This window comes from Equus quagga, chromosome 12 (genome assembly GCF_021613505.1).
Source record: "Equus quagga isolate Etosha38 chromosome 12, UCLA_HA_Equagga_1.0, whole genome shotgun sequence".
NCBI lineage: Eukaryota > Metazoa > Chordata > Mammalia > Perissodactyla > Equidae > Equus > Equus quagga.
In genome coordinates this window covers 61,991,979-62,016,133 of record NC_060278.1, presented here as the reverse complement: position 1 = coordinate 62,016,133, position 24,155 = coordinate 61,991,979, and the positions used below count along the sequence as shown (strand labels likewise).

The window sequence follows — 24,155 nt, the reverse complement described above, 5'->3', positions numbered from 1 at the left end:
GAAGCACAGCCTGCCCACGCCTTGATTTCAGACTTCTGGACTCCAGAACCGTGAGAGGATAAGCTTCTGTTGTTTTAAGGCACCCAGTTTGTGATAATTTCTTAGAACAGCCCCAGGAAGCTCACACAGGTCCCTATGAGGCTTGATAGGAAACACAGGCCTGTAAAACCATGACTGAGCTCATGTTGCTGTTGGTCATTATGTGTTTTTCTCAATCAATGGATATAAAAAATATTACTATCCTGTGAATAGGAACAAAAATGTTACCATCATGTGAATAGTAATAAAAATATTACTCTCGAGAAACATCCATATTTGCAGCCCCTTCATCTTCCAGAGGGGGCAGCTGAGCCTCAGAGGGGGCTGTGGAGAAGCCAGCAAGCTGGTCTGGTGAGTCATTTCTCTTCCTCCAAGGTCCATTAAGTTTTCAGGCACTCGTGGTCCTCACAAACCCACACAAAGAGGTCAGGATCATGCCTGTCAGCAGAAGGTTTAGAAACACTGCCCACCTCCCTCTCTCTGCCTCCCAGTTTGGCAAGGCTGAGAGCAAGTTCACATCCTGTGATTGTTCCAGAAAACCAAGAATTGCTAAAGGCCATTGTGTCAGCTTTGCCCAACCCATGCCACTTGACACCCTAGCACTCCACATCATGGCCCAGCCCCTGTCTCCTCCCTCTCCCTGCCTGATTTCAGCACAGCAGACTGCAGTGGGACAGGGCCGCTGATAAAAGGAGGGTAGAACCCAGAGAGCTGGTTGCCTGGGCTGGAGTGTCACCAGGCCAGCACCATGGCGAGGTCCGCGGCCTGGGCAGGTGAGTGGGCATCATCTGGGAGGGAGGGCTTGGGGCTGAAGCTGCGGGGAAGTGGGGTGTGCACAGTAAATAGCTCCTCGGTGCTTTCTGCAAGGAAGCAGGGCATCCAGGAGAACTTGGGACCGTCAGCCCCGCCCTCCCTCTGCCACTTGGCTGGCAGTCCCTCAATTCCCATTCCTGTGGGGTCCCCTTGGGGCTTTGTGTGGCAAGGAAAGGCTTTTCTCAAAAGGCTGAAAATGGCTTTTCCTCCTTCTGTCCTGGAAGCCCAGCGTCAGTGAGCCCCTGCACTGGGGAGTCGTCTTTCCTGTGCTCTGAGGCCCCGACTTTTGGCTTTACCCAAGAGGTGCCCATTGCCAACCCCATGCTGGTTGTCCTGCAAGAGGGCAACCTGGGGGCCACGATCCTGGGTGTCCTTGCAAATTTTCATGCCAGTTTTATTAGGTTGATGGGAAAATCCAAGGTCACCAGAAAAGTGAGATCAATTCTTTTTAAGGAGCCCTGCCAAATCCTGGTTCTCCAAGGATGTTGGCAACTCAGCCAGTGTCTTTGAGGTGTGGTGGGAAAGTAGCAGGATGCACAGAAGCCTTGCAGGGAGATGGATCTCCTGGCCAAGCCCTTCCAAAGGGGCTCTTTCCAGCCCCAGAACAGATTTTTTCTTTTTTTTTTTTAAGATTGGCACCTGAGCTAACAAAGTTGCCAATCTTTTTTCTTTTTTTTTTCGGCTTTTTCTCCCCAAATTCCCCCAGTATATAGTTGTATATTTTATTTAGTTGTGAGTCCTTCTAGTTGTGGCATGTGGGATGCCGCCTCAACATGGCCTGATGAGCAGTGCCATGTCTGCGCCCAGGATCCAAACTGGTGAAACCCTGGGCCGCCGAAGCAGAGCACACAAACTTAATCACTTGGCCACGGGGCCGGCCCTCCTAGAACAGATTTTCTTCTCCTTTCCAAAGAGAAACTTTCTCTGGGAATCCCTCACAAGTCAGTGGTTTTCCTAGAATCTTCCTAGATCCACATGGCCCTCCACTGATGCTCTAGAGGTAGCAGCCTCAGCTCATGAATACCTCCATCAGCCCAGGCCAGGGAGGGGCCCCTGCCATGCGGCCTGGGTGAAGAGATGGACACAGTGCCCTCCTGGGTCCGTTCTGGGTAGAGGAAGCTTGGTTTTCAGGAAAACATCCAGAGCCCCCCCACCACCACCTCCACCTCCTGTGCTTCCACGGCCGACGGGGCCTGGGAAGGGGAGGGTGACTCATGACCTCTGCCTTCTCTCCCTGCTTCAGGTTTGATGGTCCTGCTGGTGATCCAATGGGGTAAGTGGCACCTTCCTTGAGGCTGGCCATCGACTCCCTCAGCCCCTTCCCTGCTCTCTCTCTCCCCAACTTACTCACCCCACCCCACCCCAGGAGTTCTTGCCAGTTTCAGTGGGGACTCTCCTCCAAAGCACAGCCCCCCACTAGTGTCCTTGTCCCCATGATGGCCCTGCTGTCCCTTCTTCCAGTAAGGTTCTTGTGCCCTCACCCACTAGCTGAGCTCCCGCATGTCCATGGGGCCAGCTTAAACGTCAGCCTCTCTCAGGACTTTCCTGGGGTCACTTACTCCAAGCTCAACGCCTGAACACAGTTGACAGTATGCATCAGTGTTTCTAACAATGGGCTTGAGGGTCTTCCCCCAACAGACCCCGAGCTCCTGGAGGTATGGTAGCCTCGGTCTTAGCCAGCTCCATACCCTAGCCTCTTAGCTCAGCCAGGACAGCATGTGCACTCCCGTGTCCACTGAACTGATGGCATGTAGGGCTCGGGAAGCCAGGAGGCTCCTTGTGTTGGACAAAAGAGAGCTCTCCAGGGATCTGCAAGTAGCCTGGGTGTCCGGGTTCCCTCCTACCCGACTCCAGTCCCTGTGCATCAAGGCCCCAGGAGGCCCGGCCCTCGGACCTGTCGTGAGGCTGAGCTGTGGCACTGAACACACATTCCCCCTCTTGGTCTCACCAGAGCGACAGCCAGAGGCCACAGAAATAACAAATATGGGGAAGATACATGTTGAAGATTTCCCACAAAGTTTTAGTCCAAGCTGTTTCTGGGCACACACCATATACCATATGGTCTATAGTATGATACAGAGAGAGAGATCTATAGTAGAGCTCTGTGTGGACGAAGGGGTAATATATGCAAAGTGCTTAGAGCAAAGCTGACTCTCTGTCAGCACTGTTCTGAGTGTTTTGCATAGATCAACTCTTTGTCCACACAATGGTCCTGTAAGGGAGGAACAATGATTGTCCCCATTCACAGAGGAGGAAGCTGAGTGACCAGGCTGGTAAGTTGCAGAGTTGGGATTTCAGCTCAGGCATTGAAATTCCAGAGTGCCTGCTCTTCACCACCACACTTCATTGCCTCTACAGTAGGAAAATCCGTGCGTGATCTTTGATCGCGTACGACAGGATATGGTGTGAGAAGAGCCTCCTGGCTCCTCCTAGACGGTCCCAGAGATGTGTTCTCAGGGTTAATCCCCTCCTTCCTTCTTCTGGTTTGGGGAGTCCACCAATCCTCCTCCTATATCACAGCAGGCTATACCCTCAGCCCCTAACGGCCAGCTCTACTACTGAGTGACCTCTGGTTAGGGCCAGTGACCACCCCAGAGCTCCATCTGGGTGCCCAGGGGAGTCTCAGCCAGCCCCTCGTGCTCTGGGTCCCCACAGACCCTCCTGTAGCCACTCTGCACCCCTCCCCCACCCCGCCCTCTCGCTGGCCAGAGGGATGCTGGAGGGGAGCACAGAGAGACCCTCCCCCCACCAGGGGCAAGGGGAAGTCCCAGGGTCCAGACACCAGCCACAGATGGGATCCAGTCCAAACTCACCATTCAGCCAAGTTTCTGGCATAAAATGTCAGCCCACACAAACCACACCATGGAAGAATGCGAGGCTGGAAGAGACCCAGAGTCATCTTCAGATGGGGACCCCTGGGCAGAGGCTGAAGGGGATGGGCCCCAAGTGCCTTCCTGGTAGATGTGGGAATGAAGACTAGTGTGCTTGCTTCCTGGTGTTCCGGTCACCCTAGCATAGCACTGACCATGGTGGGGGCCATCACTGCGAGACCACCCCGTCTGGGAACAGAGGCCCTCCCCAGAGAGTCTTCCTAGTCTGTAGGGGATGCCAGAAACAAGCTACTTTTTCCTGGATAAAATAAGGCCTTTATTAGCATTTTATCAGTGATGTCCATCAACACAAATTCTCTACAAGAGATGACAAGTCAACGCAAACCTCTAAATCAAGAGAAAAACAAAACCCAAACACTGAGCTGGGGCCTCCTCTCTGCCACTTCATGTATTTGCATTTTAATTAACATTCTGAAGTATGCCAAGCCATGCTTTGCAATTTCAGCCTCCTGCCTGCAGCAGATGAAGGGCCGTGTTTAAGTGTTTAACGCCCTGTGGCACAAGGAGTTTCTGTCCCCAGGCAGAGGGCGCCAGTCCCAGCTGGTCCTTCTGACCGCCATTTCTTTTCTTTTCCCCAACGGGCCAGGCTCTGCTGCGAAGCTGGTCTGCTACTTCACCAGCTGGGCCCAGTACAGACAGGGGCCCGCTCGCTTCCTGCCCAAGGACGTGAATCCCAGTCTGTGCACCCACCTCATCTACGCCTTTGCCGGCATGAACAATCACCAGCTCAGCTCCATTGAGTGGAATGACGAGACGCTCTACAAGGAATTCAATGGCCTGAGGAAGATGTGAGCTGCGGTGGGGGATGGGGGAGGGGGAACTGGAGAAGGCAGAGCCAGAAATCTCCCCCCCCCCGCCCCGCACCCCGCTCCCAACTGCAATCCAGCCACACAGACCCGCTGTGTCGCTTAGGGCAAGTCACAGCCACTCTCTGGGCTTTCCTGTGCATAGATGGAAGAGGTGGGGGTAGACAGGACTCCTTAAGGGCCCTTCCAGGTTAGATCCAAGTGGGCTCTGGACTGTGAAACGGTTTCCCTATGCCAGGAACCAGTGCCCTTCTCCCTCCTAAAATCTATCCATTCTCCAGTTCAAGTGTTTTCACCACTTGACGAAGCCTCTCTGAGGACCTGCCCTGACCCCTCACTTCCTGAACTCCTTGTGTGTGCGTCTCCCCAGCCAGACGGCAGGTCCTGGAAGGCAGGAACATGTCTCTCCCTTCCCAGTCTAGAGCTTCCCCGGTGCAGCTCTGCACACGGAGAATCACGCCTCCCCGACGCCTACCCCATCAGCCCCACCAGGGCGCCACCAGCTCCTTGCGGTCAGGGAGGTGAGCCCTGGGAGCTGGCGGGGTGAATTCGGGCACTTCTCTTGTATTTCCCAGGAATCCCCAGCTGAAGACTCTGCTGGCCATCGGGGGCTGGAACTTCGGCACTCAGAAGTGAGTTGACTGTGGGCACCTGTGTGGCAGAGCCTCTGGGTACAAACCAGCTCACTGGCCAGAGAGAGCCCTGGTCAGGGAATCAGGCCAGGCCAAGGTGTGGCCATGGTGAGGGGTATGGGAGGGGATCTGGATGCTGAGAGCCGACTTTCCTTCCCAGTTCTCAATGCCTCATGGGGAGGGCAGAGGAGGGGGCTGAGCTCCGAGCCACTATCCATCCAGTCTTGCCAGGAGTGCAGGATCCGAATGCAGCACGGAGATTCTGACCTCTTTCCAGGCCTCAGTCTCTTCCTCCACGAAATGGGTAGAAGGAGGGTCCCAGCTAATCCCAGACGACACACAGTGTCTATGTTTCCTGAGCTCTGAAACAGGATACTTTGTCCCAGAATTTTTCTAGGTGTCAAAGGCAGTCTGTGAAGTTGAGCTTGGATGCCAAAATATTGGCATTTCTAAGACATTTTTGATGATTTATGGAGGCAATGGAATGGTATTTTGGGGACTAGACTTTTCCTAGAAAGTCCAGGAAATATGGTTCCCAAAGTTCTAAACCTCTTTCCAAGACATTTTTGGATCATGAGACCTTTTAAGAACCTGACGAAATTTATGAGCCACCTTCCCAAAATACTGCTCACGCACTGATTTTTCATTGATATGCTGGGGTTCCTAGGCAGACACCCCACTTAAGAACTGCTGCTGTTAATTAAATTAATAAATTAATAAAAAATAAAATAGGATCAGTCTATAAAAATCTCAAGGCCCCCCCCAAAGTCCAGGGACTTCTCCTGGGGATGCTGAGGAAGGAGAACATGGGGAGGTGGCTCCTAGGGCAAGAGCCCTGAACTAGTAACAGTCAGAGCGCATAGCATCCTACAACCGCGAGCTAGAAGGAGGGTGACCAGGTTAAAACACAGGGAGCGAGAGCAGCAGCCCCCGAACTGCCCGACCCTCGCCTCTTCCCTCTTCATCTGAGAAACGGATTCTTCTTCCTTCTAGAAGGTGACAGCTAGCTCTGGCTCAGGGCTCCTGGAGAGTCAGTGTGCCCCCAGTGATGCCGTCTGGGGGCAGGACACACCTCTAGGTGGTCCCTTCTCCCTGGCCAGGCTCGTGACTCACCAGCACGTGAGCAGCCCTGCCAGTGCCCTCCTGGCCTGACAGCCAAGCCCCAATATTCCAAGCAGCTTCTCACTTTCTCTGAGGAGAGAGGGGCCCGCTGCCCCGTGCAAGGCAGTCCCACACTGCCTTTCGTCACCCACAGGTTCACAGATATGGTGGCCACAGCCGAAAACCGTCAGACTTTCATCAACTCGGCCATCAAGTTTCTGCGCAAGTATGACTTTGACGGCCTTGACCTGGACTGGGAGTACCCAGGGAGCCGGGGCAGCCCCCCTTCGGACAAGCAGCGCTTCACAGCCCTGGTGCAGGTGTGGCTGGGTGGGGTAGGGGTCGCCCAGTCGGCAAGGGGTCCAGAGCCGTGGCCCCCCATGACGCATATTTCATAGGTTTACGCGGCGCAGACCAGCCCTGCTGTCGGTTCTCAGGCTCCCGAGAGCAAGCATCCCTGGGGGCTCGCAGGGGCCGGCATGGTGCCTCCACTGTGCTCACTCTGAGCTGTCCCACAGGAGATGACCAACGCCTTCCAGCAGGAAGCCCAGGCCTCGGGGAAGGAGCGCCTCCTTCTGAGCGCGGCCGTCCCGGCGGGGCGGGCCTACGTGGATGCCGGCTACGAGGTGGACAGAATTGCCCAGTGAGTCTCAGACAAGCGAGGACCACAGGCGTGGACCCCCTGTTCTCTGGGATGGGAGGGGCCCGGGCCAGCTGAGCTTCCAGGAGCAGAGCAGGGGTTCAACTGCCAGGTGTCAACTGGGGAAAGCCCCTCCCCTCCACCGGCAAACCCAGGAAGGATTTGCTCAGTGTGTCTGCTGCTCCACACTCCAGATTCCCTCCGCTTTGGCCCTTGTCCTTGTCCTTGGGAACTCAGGATTAAAGGGGGCTGCGGGGGAGGGGGATGAGGAGTGAACTGAAGCACCAGCATCTCCCAGAGGATGAGTGTGGACCTGGGCGCCTGTTAGAAATGAGGCCTCCCAGGCCCCCGACTCGGAACCAGCCCCACAGGGAGAGTCCCAGGTGACTGATTGATGTGCGCACTGAAGTCCGGAGACACTGAGCTGGATTTCCCTCCAAAGTGGCAAAATAGCTGGAGGTGTCCTGGGTGGAATTGATCCTGAGGGTGCTGAGGGGACAGCTGGGGGCAGATGCTAAAGACCGTTGCGCCAACCTCACCATCTAAGCAAGAACAGCCTCACAAATGGGGGGCTGACTGGGAGTGCTGCCTGTGTCACAGAGCCAGAGGAGCCTGCAGCCCCCTCTCTTCCCATCAGGTCCCTCCCAGGGCCACACGCTGGGGCCAAAGGAGCGGGGAGGGGGAGGGCTCTGCCTGCTCACTAGCCCCTCACCCCTTTTTCCGTGCCTCCCGAAGGAACCTGGATTTCATCAGCCTTATGGCCTACGACTTCCATGGCTCCTGGGAGAGGACCACAGGACACAACAGCCCCCTCTACAGGAGGCAGGGAGAGAGCGGGGCAGCAGCTGAGCTCAACGTGGTGAGTGGCCGGGGGGATGAAGTGGCCGGGGGATGAGGGGACTCCCATTCCGCAGGCCCTGCCAAGTGGCCTCTTTTGAGTCTCAAGGAACGTGGTGGAAAAAAAAGCAGGAAGCCCAGCGTGGCCCCAAGAAGCCAGAGTGTCTGTTTCTTCAGTGCTGGTTGTTTTCTTTTCCTGTTCCGTGCTGCTGCTGAGTGGTGCTCCGGCTGGTATTGGACACAGCCAGCCAGTGACTCTTTCTGAGATCCCAGTCACAACGGCTCCTGCTATGTCACACACACTCATCCCATTTCCTTCAAGACAGTGGGTGACCTTTTGCTCCCAGTCACTGAGTGGACCTTCTGGAAGGTGCTTTCTGAGATGGGAGCTTTCCCTAGTTGAGAACGTCTCAGTGGGTGTCACTCAGGGCAGAACCGCCCTGCCCTGACCCCAGCCTCTGGAAAGGGCAGGGCTGGTTTAGACTGGGGCGGGCTGGGGCCTCCTGCACAACTCTCCCTCACTGAGTAGGCTGGATGCTTCTTATGAGCCCCAATGATATCTTAAAAGTAAAGAAGAACAAAAAGGCCTGAATTGAAATGCTTTTCAGTCTTGAGGAGCCCCCCTCTCTGTGCATCAGCTGGGTGGAACACCCCGGACTTTGGCGGCTCTTCCAGGAATACAGTCACCTCTTCGGGAGCTTGAGTGAGGCACCCCTCTTTCACATGAGCTCCGCCCCTCCACCCCCACTCGGAAACTGTGTGGGTCCCCAGGGGGCGGCCAGCCCAGCCTGGTGGGACACACACGACATTCAGCTGAGCAGCTAGGGCTGAAGTCCCCCCGGCACCGTGCCCTCCATTCCTACAAAGAGGCCTCAGCTCTCCCTACCGTGCTGCTGGGGATGCTTCTGGCCGGAGAGGTGACTTCCCAACTCGCACACAGGAGCCACAGCGCATAGCAGGGGCCCTGCCCTCTGCCCTCAGAAAGCTCCAGTCTAAGCCAAGATAAATCACGCAGACCAGCAAAACAAAACAAAAACAAATGAATACAGTGAAAGCTGTTCTTCACCACAGTGCTGAGAGAAGACCAAGACTCAGACGGGGTACTTCTTGGGGGAAGCGAGCCCGTCATCCTGAGGAGGAATCTCCATCGTCCCTTTATGCCACACACCCACGCTGGGCGCCTCCTCACGTCACAGGCCCGGGGGCATCATGTCGAGAATTCTGACGGGGAAGGAAGGCATGGAGCAGAGGCGGATGAGGGAGCCCACTTGCTCTTTCCATTTGAGCGCGGAAACGTCAAGCAGTGTTCTAGGCATTGGGGAAAAGAGAGAAAACAGACCCAATTCCCTAGCCTTGTGCTCAGGGAAAAACAACCTGAGTCTCTATGATTAGCTGCCGTTTATTGCACTGTGCTGGCCCTTCCTCACGCACCACACCCTGCACTCCTGTAACGCCCTTAGACAGATATTTCTATTGTTCCCACTTTACAGACAGGAAGCCTGAGGCTCAGCAAGATCAGATAAGTTGCTGAGTAAGGAGGGATCTGGCTGCTGTGTTCACCCAGGTACCCCAGCATCTAGGACAGGCCTGGGCCACTGGCGGCCGTCAGTAAATATCTGCTAGGGGGAGTGGCTGGCTGATTCCAAAGCCCACGGTCTTGGCTACTGTGCCATGAGCTTCTCTCACTGGAGCTGAGGGTTAAGACAGGATCTAGGGAAGACGGGGCAGGATTGAATCCTAAATAAAGGGTCCATGAAGCTCCTCGGGAGCCCCCAGCCTTGGACGGCCACAACCAGGGTGAAGGCAAAGAAAACTAACCCTGCCCCCCTTCTCTACCACCAGGACTTTGCAGTGCAGCACTGGCTGCAGAAGGGGACCCCCGCCAACAAACTGATCCTCGGCATGCCCACCTACGGGCGCTCCTTCAGCCTGGCCTCCTCATCAGACACTGGCGTGGGGGCCCCAGTCACGGGGCCTGGAACCCCTGGCCCCTTCACCAGGGAGGGCGGGCTGCTGGCTTACTATGAGGTAGGAAAGCCCACGTCCACCCCAAGTACCGTAGGGGGCAGGGGCTACTTCTCCCACAGCATCTGAGTGAGGGTGCCAGGCACAGCAAACTCTGGCCAGGTGAGTTCCATCCCACGCCTGTCACTTTTGATTTATCCTTAAGCCCAGCTGCCTCACTGAATCCAGGGTTCTAGGTCACACAATCTAGAACCCCATAGATGCTCCAGGCTTCCTCAGAAAGGAACTTTCTGATCTGCAGTCTGCCCTTGGAGGGAGGCACAGAAGCCTGCAGTGCCTCCCACCTCCTCCCCAGCTGTGTCCCCTGTCCCTACAGGTCTGCTCCTGGAAGGGGGCCACTGAGCACAGAATCGAGGACCAGAAAGTGCCCTACGCTGTCCAGGGTGACCACTGGGTGGGTTTTGATGACGTGGAGAGCTTCAAAACCAAGGTGAGGCCCAACCCCACTGGGAGGGTGTGGTTCTGGGTGGGTCCGAGGCCCGTCAGTAACATCGAATGACAGCATTCAGGGCACCCTCAACAAGTCTCTAAACATCCCAGCATTTCACAGATCTCCATGTGACAGCATTTGCGCCTTCACCACCTATTGACTAAGAAAAGACACGATGACAAAAAATTGCTCTACACCGAGTAGCACTCTTGAAAGAATTGGTATTTTATTAAATACAAACTCTACAGACGTTTGAGGAGGAGAAATAAACCCAGCGAGCATATCATCTGGTTCAGTCCATGGCAACACTTGGTGCATGTTCATATCATAGACCTTGTGATTTACTTATACGACCCCCACTCCTGCCCAATGTCGACGGCTGAAAACTTAGTGCGTTTATTTGCTTCCATGCCTCTGTCCCCACAAGGTCTGGAGCTCCCGCACCTGTCGTCTATGTATCTCCCATCGGGGTCACGCAGGCAGTGGCAGGTTCTAGAGTGTGGACAAAGCGCTCCAGGAGAATGGAGGAAGGAGCACAATCTCGCTGGAGGACATGGGGAAGGGATCAAGGTGGCAAGGTCTTTGAGAAAGTCCTAAAGCAGAGAAGGGCACATTCTGGGGAGGAAACCACAGGAGCAAAGACATGGTGAAGAGGAAAACGGAGGATGGACTAAGAGAACAAGTCATAGGCTCGCACGGCTGGAAGCCCGAGGGGGCACGGTGTGGGAAGGGAGGTGGCTGGAGAGGGAGATTGGGGCCAGCAAGGGTTCCAGACCAGCCCCACCCTCCAACCCCCAGCCTCACTCCAGGGTGAGTCAGGGCCCCCTGGCAGGGTTAGGGGACAGGGAAGCCCACCTGAGGGAACACACAGCTAACCCTGAGGAAGCCTCTGGGATCCGGTGGGGGTGAATAGGCCCTCGGAGAGGACGAAGACGTGAAGATAGGGAACTGATTCAGATCTGTGAGGAAGCTTTGTGGCTGTCTGTGGTGACGGGACTCAGGACGACAAGCAGACAGTGCCCTCAACCACAGAAGCCCAGCCCAGAAAAAGCCAAGTTAAGGCTGCCAACCCAGGGACGCCCACACACCCATCCACTCCTCATACCTCCACCCTCACCCTCACCGCAGGCCGGGCTACGTCAGGACAGGGGGATTCCAGAAGACTCATGCCCTGCCCAGCCCAGGGCTGTGCCGGAAGGCTGGACCACTCGTGGGCCTGGTGTGCTGGGAAAAAAAGGCCCCATCTAGATGAGGAAGCCAGGCTCTGGGCTGACCTCGCCAGGCGTCCCTGGTCTCCTCCACCCGCATCTCGCTCCTCACATAGGTCAGCTACCTGAAGCAGAAGGGACTGGGCGGGGCCATGGTCTGGGCGCTGGACATGGACGACTTCTCTGGCTCCTTCTGTAACCAGGGCCAATACCCGCTCATCAAGACCCTGCAGCTGGAGCTGAGTGAGTATGGGGCCAGGGACCAGAGGCAGAATTCGGGGGTAGGGTATGAACCCCCATCCCTGAACTGCAGGTCCTGGCTCCTTCAGAGGAAATGACTTGGCCCCAATGCTATGATGTCCCAAATTTCATGCACCCCCAGGAGCTGAGGAAACTGTTGAGCTGATTCTCTTTCCAGGCTCCTCCTCCTCTTTCTGGTTGTAGCAATGCCCACCTGAGGCATTGGTACCCAGGGCTTCCCTCCGGGGACAGCCTGCTCCTCTCTTCTCAAGGAGGAAGTCTGCGCTCGGCCTGAGGGGAGAGACCCCCTGGCCTCACCAGCACAGGGCTGGGCTTTACAGGCGGCCATCGCCTGCCCGTGACACCTGCAGCCCCGGTGTTTTCTGCTGAGCTGTGTGTGCTGTGGCTGGAGGCGTGGCTGCCGCCCAGCTGCACCCCACCTAGAGGGTGTGAGCTGCTGCCTGCAAGCAGTTGCCGCCTGTATTTGGAGCCCATGGGTTTGGGATTTCTTGGGGGAGTCTTGGCTGAATCTCCCTGTTTGCCCAGGTCTTCCACATAGACCGCTGGGCCCTCCAGAGCCTGAAGTGCCTGCGCCGGGCCAGCCCTCTGAACCCAAGGGTGGCCCCAGCCTTGGACAAGACACCTTCTGCCAGGGCAGAGCTGATGGGCTCTACCCCAACCCTCGGGACGGCTCCAGCTACTACAACTGTGTAGGGGGGAGGCTGTTCCAGCAAAGCTGCCCCAGGGGCCTGGTGTTCAGCTCTTCCTGCAAATGCTGCAGCTGGAGTTGAGCCCCCAGGGCCCCCGCAGCCTGAGGTCTCGCCACAACCTGCCTCCCCAGCTCTCCCCGGGGGTCCTGCAGGCCTCTCTCTGGTCCCTCCACTTCGGAGCTTTCTGCTCTCAGCCTTGGATGCCTTTTGTTCTGGTCCTCTTGGGCTGCCTCTTTTATCTGCAAAATAAATCTCTGGCTCGCATCCCACTGTCCCCAGATGTGGTGACCTACAGAGGCTCTCTGAGCACACTGTTAGCTCAAGCACTGCCCTGGGGCAGGTAGGGAGCCAAGAGGGGAAGTGGCATGGGCACGCATAGGTCGTGTGCCAGGGCTTGTCTCGCAGACCCCAGTGGGCAGCTTACAGGGCGCAGACAATCGCGTCTGGGGAACGGCCCCAGGGGAGCAAGGTGGAGTGACACATTCTTCACGGCTCAGAAGCCGTTGGGGACAGAAGAGCTCTTCCCGGCGACCTCCACTCAGGTGTTATTCCCAGGATGGACACCAGGTGGCAGCAGAGAAGAGCGCTTCCCCGCCTTGGGCTCTGCGCGGCCGTAATGTGAGGATGCGGACCCCGCACTGACCGCGCCCTCTGAGTCCAGCCCTTCCAGGCCCTCCACATGCTTTGTCTCATCCCCTGCTCCCATTTGCCAGATGAGGCAGGGACAATCGTCATCCTCGTTTTGCAGGTGTTTAAACCGAAAACTGATTCTAACCCAGTTCTGAGTCCAGAACCGAGGCGTGAATGGGCGGAGATGCGCCGGACAGCATGCGCGCACGATCCCCTGGACAGACGGAGTGGTCCAAGCTGTCCTCGCGGCCGTCCGTCGAGTCCAGGTCGTTCCATTTGAAGAAAGTCTGCACATAAGCTAACGGACCAGCGCGCCGCACCCTCGCCAAACCAAACAGGCTGGTTTGGGTTTGTGGTGGGACTTGGGCAGGCGCTGGGGATGGGGACAGCTGGGGCCGGAGGAGTGATCTGGCCCTTGGCATCAGTGCAGCCAGCACCAGATCCCCATAACAATGACTTCCACCCTCCCACACCCTGCCCATCTTCAGGGCTTTTAAATCTGCTCTTCTTCGATCCAGAGCACAGGTCTGTCTGCCCATGTCCCTTCCTCCGAGGTCACCACCAACAAGGCTCCCCAACTGCTCCGGGTGGAGTCTGGGGGATGTTTCCTTGCAGGGGCGCCTGAGCCCCTCAATGGCACAGAGCTGACTTCTGGTCCCACCACCTACTGGGCGTGTGACACCTGGTCTCCTCCTCTGTCAGATGGCGTCACCCTCCCCGGGGTTGACCGTGAGCAGTGCAGGAAGTGGGGCGTGTTAGCTGTGCCCACCCTAGGGCAGCACTGGCTCCCCCTCCCTCTTCTCTTCTCAGTCCTTTCTGTGCTTCTGTAGGCCAGATAAATCAAGAATTGAGCAAACAGTCTGCTTGTAGCCAAATGAGCTCTCCTGTTGGTGTCTACACAGCCAGTCCCCCTGAGGACTAACTCTGGCATCTGGGCCAGCTTTATCCACAGCTTCACGCTCCTGCTTCCCTCCCGTCACGTGGTCCCCAACTCAGCTCAGGCCAACAGCACTCTCAGCAGTCTCCTCTCTGGTCCCTCGGCCTCCTACCCCTCTCTCGTCCAGTCCAACCCCCACACTGGACCAGCTTGGTCTTTCTAAATTAGGGATCTAATCCTGTCACTTCCCGTGCATAAGGACTGCCAACAGCTTCCCGAGCCCAGAGAACAAAGCCTATTGTCAGCACAGCATCGAGACCGATTATTAGGGCCCAGTCTCTTCTCCTGGTCTCATTCCCTATCATCCCACCCCCATCTGGTGACAGGGTACCCCAGCTGTCAGCATTAACCTCAGCCACACCGGCTTCTCACATGGGACCCCCAGACGTCCACCATCACTCCTCTGAGGTTTGAGCCCCAGCCCCAAAGCAACTACTGCTTTTTAAACAGACTTTCTCCCTTTACCCACTGGACAGCCCCACCACCCCCAGGCACTTTATTTACAAACAAGGTGGTGTACCCGCCTGTGGAGCCAGCCTTTGAGGCAGGTGCAGACGCTGCTTGAATTGTTAGGTTTTGCTTGGCTTTGGGCAACACAGTTTGAAAGGACCTTTGGCTCATTTGTACTGTGATGGCAAAACCCATGAATGTCTGGCCACTGTCCCCAACAGCGGTGGCCGCTCTCAACCCCATAAAGGAAAGTCTCCTCTGGCCCTCTCTCTGAGCATGCTCAGACCATTCAGCACCGTGTCTAATACACCTGCTGGAACCCCGGGCAAATCCCCCCCAGCTGGGACCCAGCTCTCCTGGTGGGCTCACAGGCCCCTTCCCCCACATCACCTGCTTTCATCTGTGCCACACCCTACCCTGAAACTCTACTGTTTTTATTTTGTTTCAACTATGAAATATACCACATAGGCAAAAGAGTGTTTGGAGTATGTATGTTTGGCATCTCCTTTGAATCCATCATCCAGGTCAGGAAACAGAGCATGACCAGCAGCTTAGAAACTATTCATGTGGCCCTCCCCAATGCCACTCTTCTCTGGCTAGATTTTGGTTATTTATTCCATCGTTTTTCTTACAGTTTTACCAACCATGACATTCCCAAACAAGATATTGTTTGGTCTAGCCTGTTTTTGAACCTTATATAAATTGAGACATACTGTGTGGTATCTTCTGTGGCTGACTTCTGATGTGTCACATAGCTGTAACTCGCTCATTTTCACTGCTGTATAGTATTCCATCATATGACTGTACCACAGTTTATACCTTCTGTTATCAGTATGCATTTGAGTTGTTTCCAGTTTTTGCCTAATGTAACGATATTGCTGTGAACCCTCTGACATGACTGTTGGTACGTGTGTGTTCATCCAGGAGTGGAATTGGTGGGATGTGGGGCGTGTGTGAGTTCAGTTTTACTAAATGCAGACGAATACTTTGCGAAAGTGGTTGTACAAGTTTCCATCCCACTGCGGAGCTCCCCGTGCCCCCACCCTCACCATCGCCACAGCACACTTTGTACCAAGTGCAAAGGTGTAAAATGGTCTCTCATTATGGTTTAAACTTGCATTGCCTCACTTGCTCATTATTTAGGCAAATTTTCCTATGTCATAAGCTATTTGTGTTTGTTTTTTTGTGAGAAGTATGTTGTCTCTCTTGCTTTTTCTATTCTGTTGTTTGTCTTTTCTTATTGAAATGTAGAAGTTCTTTACACATTCGGAACACGAGTCCTTTGGTAATTACATGTTTGGCTGTATCTTCTCCCAGTTCGAGGCTTGGCTTTTCATTCTCTTTAGGTGTTGTTTTTTAAATGTAGTCAGATTTACTGATTTTATCCTTTATGATTTGTGTTTCCTGCATCCTGTTGAAGAAATCTTTCTCCAGTCTGAGATCAAAAAATTCTTTTCTGGGGCCAGCTCAGTGACGCAGTGGTTAGGTTCACATGCTCGGCTTCAGCCACCTGGGGTTCACAGGTTCAGGCCCTGGGTGTGGACTTAGCACCGCTCGTCAGGCCACATTGTGTCTGTGTCCCACATAAAGCAGAGGAAGATTGGCAATAGGTGTTAGCTCAGGGACAATCTTCCCCACACACACACAAAACTTATTTTCCTATATTGTCATCTAAAAGTGTATACTTCTTTTTCTTTAAGTATTTAATCTTTCTGAAATTGACGTTTGAGTATGCTACGAGGTAGAATCCAAGTTTTTTTACCATATGGATAACTAGTTTTCCCAGCATCTTTTATTGAAAAAATCTATCCTTTCACATTAATAAGTCAGGTTTCTATATATGCATGGATATCTTTCTGTTCCTTGACCTGTTTTTCTGCATCTACCCTGGTAACTCATTGACTTAATTACTGAAGCTGTATAAGTCTTGATGTCTAGCAGAACAAACCCTTCCACTGTGTTCTCCATTTCAGAAATGTCTCAGCTATTCTTAGTCCTTCCTTCTCCATGTACGTGTTAGAATCATCCTGCCAAATTGCATTAAAAATTATGTTTAGGTTTTTTTTTTTTAAAGTTTAGCACCTGGGCTAACAACTGTTGCCAATCTTTTTTTTTTTTCTGCTTTATCTCCCCAAACCCCCCCTGTACACAGTTGTATATCTTAGTTGTATATCTTAGTTGCAGGTCCTTCTAGTTGTGGGATGTGGGACACTGTCTCAACGTGGCCTGACGAGCGGTGCCATGTCTGCGCCTGGGATCCGAGTGAACTTAACCACTCGGCCACGGAGCCGGCCCCCAATGTTCAGGTTTTGATTAGAATCACAATCACACATTCAAGCTAGAGGTCAATTTGGGGAGAATTGACATCTTTACGGTATTGGGTCTCCCAGTCTGAAAATATGGTATATCTCTTTACTTAGTTATATCTTCTAAAATATATCTCAATAAATTTTAATAATTTTCTTCTTAAAGATGTCATACATCTCTTATTATACTTATTTCCTAGGTTTGATTACTGTTATAAATTTTATCCTTTTTAAAAATTACGTTTACGAACCAGTTGTTGCCAGTGTATGATGATCTTGCTGACGTCTGGATGTGGACCTTGTGCCCGGCCACTTCTCCCACCCTCTTATTAGTTTCAATGATTATCCTGCGGAGTGTTCTGTGTAGGTGATCATACCATCCACACAAGTGAATTTTGTTTCTTCTGTTCCAAACCTTATGCCTTTGTGTGTTTTTCTCACCAACTGCACTAGCTGCACCCTCCAGCAGAGAGGTGTGTAAAGCAGTGTATAAAGTGGGCGCCTTCCTCTTGCTCCTGGCCCGAGGGTTTGTCTGCAACATTCTGTGTTAAGTGTGCTGTTTATTGTAGATTTGTCGTAGATGCCTTTTCTATGACTAAGGAAGTTTCCTTCTATTCCTAGTTGGCTGAGAGTTTTCATATGAAGGGCTGTGAATTTTGTCAAATGGTTTTCATTTATAATAGGTTTTTGCTTTTATTCTGTTAAAGAAGTAAATTATATTCATCAATTTTTCTCTGTTAAATTTGTCTTGCATTCCTAGGATTAATCCAGCCGAGTCCTGATAGGTCTTGAACCTTCCCGGATCTGGCTGATTTTGTGTGTCACATTTTGCCTTCATTTATTAATGCGTAAGAGGGCCACCTGCTTTCTTCTTTACACTCTAGGATGTCCTTGCCATCCTGGCTGTCACCCAGGCTAACGGTAAACTGAGTTGGGGTACAATGTTTGCTGGCCTCGTAAAATGGGTGAGGGAGTCCCTCTTCCCGCTCTCTGACAGAGTTGTATCAAAGGACTAGTCTGCTCCTTGAACGTTTGGTGGCTGCCACCAGGAATGCTTGACGCTTTTTTTGAGGATGATTTGTAACTGCTGATTCGATGTCTTTTAGTGATTGCGGGTTACATTGCCTTTTCTGTATCCCCTTAAGTAGGTTGAGAGGTAAAACTCTTTACCCCTCCACAGGCCGCAGATCCCCGTCTTCCTCCCCAGGGGTCTAAGGTGTAGGGGCAGCATTAAAACTTTCTTTGGTTTTACTCAGAACTCAGTGTGTCCGTGTTACCTGTGTAAGAGCTCTTATTTGAGATAAAGTCAGGGAGGTTGGTGGCCATCTCTCCCTTCCATCTGTCCCTGCCAAGTGACCCTGGAGAGGGTAAAGTCAGGCTGTAAACCTGCAGCTTTCTAGCAGTCGCTGGAGCAGACCCAGAAAGTTGAAGGTCCCATGGACAGTTATGAGCATCCTAGAAAGGTTATTCATCTGGAGGTGCTATCCTCACCTTCTCCCACTGAGGGAGCCCACACATTGCCCCAGGGATCTCCAGGGGGGTCCAGGCTCGGGAAACCAGCTTCCTCCACTTCTCTCTGCTTCCTTCCTCCACCCTCACTCCCACCTCCCTGCACAAGGCAGAAGCCTTAGAATACCACCTCACCTGGGAAGGCCTGCATCTCCCTTGACTTGGGGCCTGCTGTCACCAGGTCTGGGGAAAACTGGAAGGGGTCCTGGCCGAGGGAGCAGCACCACCAGAGATCCAGAATGAGAAAGGACAGCAACATGTTTAGACAAAGCTCCCCCTGAGTGGTGGGTGGAGGGGGTTCTATCAGGAGTGGGGCACCCCCTGTTCCATGCCTTGATGCCTTGCTGTCTAGCCAACTACTTTTTCTAAGCATGTTCTCCGATGCTGCCACCTGGTCCCGTGTGGAATTACTACAAACAAGCTCTCCTTGTGCTGGGTCCACTGTCTCTCGCTGTAAGTAAAACCCATTTCCCCATGCTCAGAGCTTGGTGCCAGGAGAAAACAGCCAGATCCCTCTTAATTAATTCAGTCATTCAGACAACAAGTGTTTTTCAAACATGTTTCAAGGAGAGAAACTTCGCTTCCAAAGGCCCAGTGCGGAATCTCTTTTGGGCCTTGCCTCATTTCGTCCAGCATGGGAGTGGGAAAGAGGACATACCGACATACAGACATTCTTGTCATTCCCCTCCCCTCCTCGGCCCTCACCATATGGCATGTGAGATCTTGGGAGCTTAGTGAGGCCCCGGCACCACCCCATTCCCTCCTCCAGAGAGTCCTTGCCATTCCCAGCTGTCGTCCAGACCAATAATAAACTGACGTGGCCAGGCAGCCAGAAGCCCAGGCTTAGCTGAGGATACCTTCCCACCCCCTTGGTCTCTGCATTCCGTGGAGGCCACACTCTAAGAAGGGGCCACCTCAGAAGGGGAGACATCTACAGGAAAAGGGCAGAAGCACCCAGTGCCCATAACTTCCGCCATCACTATGACTTGGGCCAGGCCCATGCAAAGCAGCCCAGACACAGAGGCTGGGGGTCTTGTCTTCCCTAAGCTTCTTCCTGGCATCTAACTTGAGATCCTCACGCTGCAGCAGTAGCTCGTATGACCTTCTCTGGGCCTCTGTAGGAATGGAAATCTCCACCCCGTTCATTTTGAAAGTTAAAGTTGCGGTTTGCCACATGTGGCTTGTCTGTGTCCACGGGTAAGTCCTGGGACGCCTCCCAGTGCACAACCCAGGGCTCCTGGACTCGGCCCTGCCCGCTAGAAGGCAGACTTTCAGTATGAGGGGCTCAGATTGTGTAACATGAGCCAGGGCAGGACCTGAAGCTAGACATCTGGGACCCCTAAAGTCAGAGTAAGAAACAACATCACCCCCATATTCCTACCACCGTCATGGGACTCAAAGGTGACTTGGAATGGAGGCAAGTACACCAGGCCTTTACCTCTGCCCCCCGTGTGGGTGTGGGCAAGTCACTTCTCATTCCGAGTCCGCAGTGTCCCACTGTGCAGTGGATGGGATGGACTAGATGACCAGCTGGCACAGCCAGGGCCACTGACCACTGGAGCCCCTTCCCAGGAGAAAGGGAAACAAGGGAGGCAGAGCTTCTATCTGCCTTGAGTATCACCCCTCGCCCTGCTCTCCCAACCACAAGGCCCCTTTCAGTGCAAACCCAAGCTGAATGTGGGGGCCCTGCTCTGAGGCTGCCTCCCCCACTTGACACACACACACACTCACACCACACACACACACACACACACACAGAAAACTTGTCCTTTCTTGGCCAAGCACAGAGACCTGCAACATGGGGACGGGGCATCTTACATCACCCGTCATGCCAGAGCCCGTCTGTGCACGTTACTCACAGCCTCCATCCCCACGAGCCGACCCCAGCCAGCCCTCCTGCCTGCCCTGATCCACACCTGCAGGGCAGCTGGAGAGCCAAGCCAGTCAGGGCTGAGCGTGACAGCCAGGCTGTGTTCCCGAGCATCCCTGGAGTGACTCGGAGGTCACTGGCCTTTGGAGGGCATCTGAATCCCACTCAGCCCGTGGAGAGATCTTCTCCTGGCACACCAGGCCCCAAATGCCTTGAGACAATCTCTTTCTAATCCTTTAATCCAGTGGTAGGAGCCATTTTCTATTAAGGGACAGTGACCTCAGTGGAAAAAAATAATCATCTGAGAACCATACAATCATAGAAAATTACTTAATTTAGGTGTGGATGCTGCTACTCTTGCTGCTTTTTAATTAAGAGACATGTATAAAGCATTAAACACACATGATTTTTAAAGGAAGCCAAAACCATACTAAATAATCTATATTTTAAGACGTCTTTATTCCAAATTTTGGACAGTGAGGTGATGTGACTTGAAATAGTATGAAGGAAGGCGAGAGTAAGAAATTGTGGTGGGGAGAAAGATAAAAAGAAAGTGAAAGAGAGAGAAAGGATGGAGTTAGGAGGAAACGAGGGAGCCCACTTGGACCACGGTTCACTCGTTCCTCTCTCGGCTCCATGGTCCTGGTCATCCCTAACCTTGTAAAGCTGGCTTCTAGGGTCTTACCTGGATTACAGGTTACCATTTATAGAGTTAACGTGATAGGTGTTTATTTCTGTTATGTCATTTAACCTTCACAAGAACTCTAAAAGTTAGATATTTTACAAATGAAGAAACTGAGACCCAGAAAAGTTGTTAATAGTTAGAATCAGGACTTGGATCCACAGCTTGGTGCGAGGCTCTGACCCTCTGCTGTCTCTTTCTGGCCATCTCACCATTATCTCCCTACTGAACAGACTGTCTATGCTCATCGGCCCCTTGTGCTCTGTGATCCAGTCACTCGTTCCTCACTTCTGTTCCTCGCACCCTTGAACTTCTCCCGTCTCTCCCCACTTCCCTGACCTCCAAGCTTTGTGCCCCCTGTTCCACCCCCCAACTGCTCAAGCCCAGGTCTTCCCACGACCGCCTCGGCTCATCCTTCAGGTCTCTCCGAAGTGTCACTGCTCCAGAGAGCTCTTTCAACCACTTCCCAGTCACACTGTCACATCACTCCGACTTATTTTTATCATGGCACCGACCACTATGCGATGTTTCCTTGTTTGTCATCGATCTCCCTGAGCTGGAACAGAATCTCCACGTGAGCAAGAACTACCAGTCTTACGACTGTATCTCCAGCATTTAACACTATTTCTGGCACATAGCAGATGCTTAATAAGTGTTTGTTGAGTGAATGGATGGATGAATGAGTGAGCACATAGCTCTCTATCCCCTTATAGACTCTGTTCTTCACAGAGAGCTGCATTTTCCCAGAGAACCAATAAAATCAAGCCTTAGGCTGCATCTCCCATGTCAGCTCAAGGCTCCCTACAACTTTAATCAAAATTCATCCATTTTACAGGGATGTCCAGACTTTTGCTGAGACTATAGGTAGAGACAAATCAGATTTGACCCCAGACTCAAGGCTCGATCTTCTGGAGTTTATAGGGTCTAGAAGAGGTGATAAGGAGTGCCCTCAAAGCATTATACTTCAAGATTAAATGAGCCACAAGCAATGACAAAGGAAGAAGCTAAGCACGTTCAAAGGAAGGAGAAATCCTCCCCAGTTGGCTGGTGGGTGACGGCTTTCACAGAGAGAGGCTCCGGCACTGAGATGGGGCCTCGAGTGCAGGCTCAGACCTTCCTCGCTCTCAGAGGCAGAGCTTGTGCAGCAAGGACTGAGAGCCGACATCCCAGGGCACATCCAGACTGGACCAGACATGGGGCCCAGAAGGAGGCAGCACGAGATGAGGATGGACAGAGAGGTTGGGGCCAGACTGTGCAGGTTCGTGGACTGAACACAGCCACAGGAGAGCGAGCCACGTGGGCGCCGTGACCCAGGCAGCACACTGAACAAGTGCGGCCCGCCCGCACTGCTCAGCACTGATGTGGGGAGGACAGGGGGTTGGTGGAGGGCCCTGCCTGCAGTCACAAGGGGGCTGACCCCATTTCTCTCTGAGAAGCTCAGTGAGACAGATTTCTCTGTCTTCTTCAAGCGGTGTGAAATAGAAGCTAGTCAGCATGCATGATTGCTCAACAGCAGGAAATGAAGAAACAGTTTTTGAGACAACATCCTGCCTTGATGGGGAGCAAGGCTCCAGGCTGTGGTCATTTTGCTGTCAAGTTAATCCTGTTTCTAGAAAACAGCTCTGCTCCTCAGGATGCTAGCCTGTCAGCAGGGCAGTGGCGGGGAGGGGTGCCTGGAGACCTGGGGCATGGAGATGGGGATGGAAGTGAGGAACAAGCAGGGCTCCGTGGTGTTGGCCATGGACAGTGGGGGTTCTGGTGGAAGAAGACCAGGGCGTGGAGGGTGGGGGAGAGGCGAAGCCGGGTTCAAGGGGACACAGGGAGTCTAGAGGAAAGAAACCAGGTCTGGAATAGCTCCCAGCCTCTGCATCCTTTCTCCCCATCTTCCTGAGGCCCATGGTCCCGCCCATACACTTGGCCATACCCCTAGTTTCAGGGACCTGAGACCACAAAGTCTTCCAGTCCCTTCTCCTGGGCCCATCTCTAAATTCTTGACCACACTATATTGTCGTCATCGGCTCCTACAACTGCTCCTCATAGACTATGAGCCCCTGAGGCCAAAGACTTGCCCTGCTCCCTTGGGCCCCAGCATCTGCAGCGTGTGCAGCCGGGCCTGCAGGCTCGATAGATGTATACTTGAATGAAATTGTTGCAGCTGCCCCTTCCTTGTCTCCCAGACCTCACCTGATCTCTAAATGTCCAAACACCTCAGGCCTGGACAGAGGCCTCTTCCCTTCTCTCCCTGGATGATCTCATCCTTTCCCATGGCTGTAAACAGCATCTTTATGCTGATGACTCCCACACTTATATATCACCTGTCCAGACTGCCCTCTGAGCTCCAGATGCGTATATCCACTGGCCTACTTGCTCCCTCCACTCAGATGAGGCGTAAACAGCTCATCTCCACTCTGCCTGAAATAGCGTCCCATACTCTAAAACCTGTCCCCGCCCACAGCGCTCCCCACTTTAGAAACCTGCCGTGATCCTCTCCACGGTGCTGAAGAGAGAGCTTCCTCCTTTGCCGTCGGCCCCTTACAGCCAACTCATCAGCGAGTTTGATTTTCCCTCCAATTAACATCTAGAATCTGCCCACTTCTCTCCATCTCCATCCCCACCAGACAGTCCAGGCCAGCACCTCTGTCGCCTGGACCTCCTTAACAGCTCGTCATGCTCTCTCACCTCCCCTACTCCTGTCCCACTCCACATGTATGCTCACAGAGCAGCAAGAGTGGATTTTCTAAACATAAACCCCATCATGCACCCCAGCTTCAACAACCTGACTCACTCAGAGCAAACCCCCTCATGCTTCACAGGCCCCTGACCCAGGTCCCTCTCTCTGCTGTGCCTCTTGCCTCCCCCCACCGCTCAGTCTGCTCCAGCCTCACCAGTTCCTTCCACTTTATATATATATATATACCCAAAGCTGTTTCTCGCCTCTGGGACTTTACGTGTGGCGTGCTCTACCTAGATTAGCTTCCGCTCCTGACCCACCTCTCACCCCTCAGATCTCGGTTTAAGGCTGCCTCCTTGGGGAGGCCTCCCTGACCATCCAGAGTAAATCCACCTCCTCACCCGGCCCATTTTAGTCCAGGACTCGGCACCCAGTCGGGGCGCAGTAACTGTGACCTGAAAGAACGGGGAGCTGCAGCCCTCCGTCCCACCACCTCCTGTGAGCTCCCTTCTTCCTCCTTCTACGCTACCTTCTCCTCTTAACTTTACTCTCAAAACTGCGCACACAAACACCATGCTGTGGGGTGTCTTTCTCCTTCAACATTAGCTGCAGAGCTGGACAAAGACTCCCTGGCCACCCACTTCCCTGCTGTCCCTTCAGTTTCAGGGTTTAAAAGGCAGTCACTGCGGGGAACAGAGGGGAGATGAGAAATCAGCAATGGGGAGCGG

At 53.5% G+C, this 24,155-nt stretch overlaps 1 protein-coding gene across 2 annotated transcripts; it reads left to right on the top strand.

Moving 5' to 3' along the window:
* Nucleotides 1–691: 691 nt before the first annotated feature.
* Nucleotides 692–15,514, top strand: CHIT1 (chitinase 1). 2 transcript variants are annotated; one of them, XM_046678173.1, is made up of 11 exons: nucleotides 692–812; nucleotides 2,096–2,125; nucleotides 4,330–4,531; nucleotides 5,125–5,181; nucleotides 6,437–6,602; nucleotides 6,801–6,925; nucleotides 7,658–7,781; nucleotides 9,602–9,787; nucleotides 10,101–10,214; nucleotides 11,539–11,665; nucleotides 13,121–15,514. In XM_046678173.1, the coding sequence occupies exons 1-11, from the start codon at nucleotides 788–790 to the stop codon at nucleotides 13,126–13,128; spliced, it is 1,164 nt and encodes a 387-aa protein (XP_046534129.1). In that variant the 5' UTR covers nucleotides 692–787; the 3' UTR covers nucleotides 13,129–15,514. The 2 variants fall into 2 exon arrangements, with proteins under 2 accessions (XP_046534129.1, XP_046534128.1); XM_046678172.1 differs by lacking the exon at nucleotides 13,121–15,514 and adding an exon at nucleotides 12,209–12,636.
* Nucleotides 15,515–24,155: the final 8,641 nt, after the last annotated feature.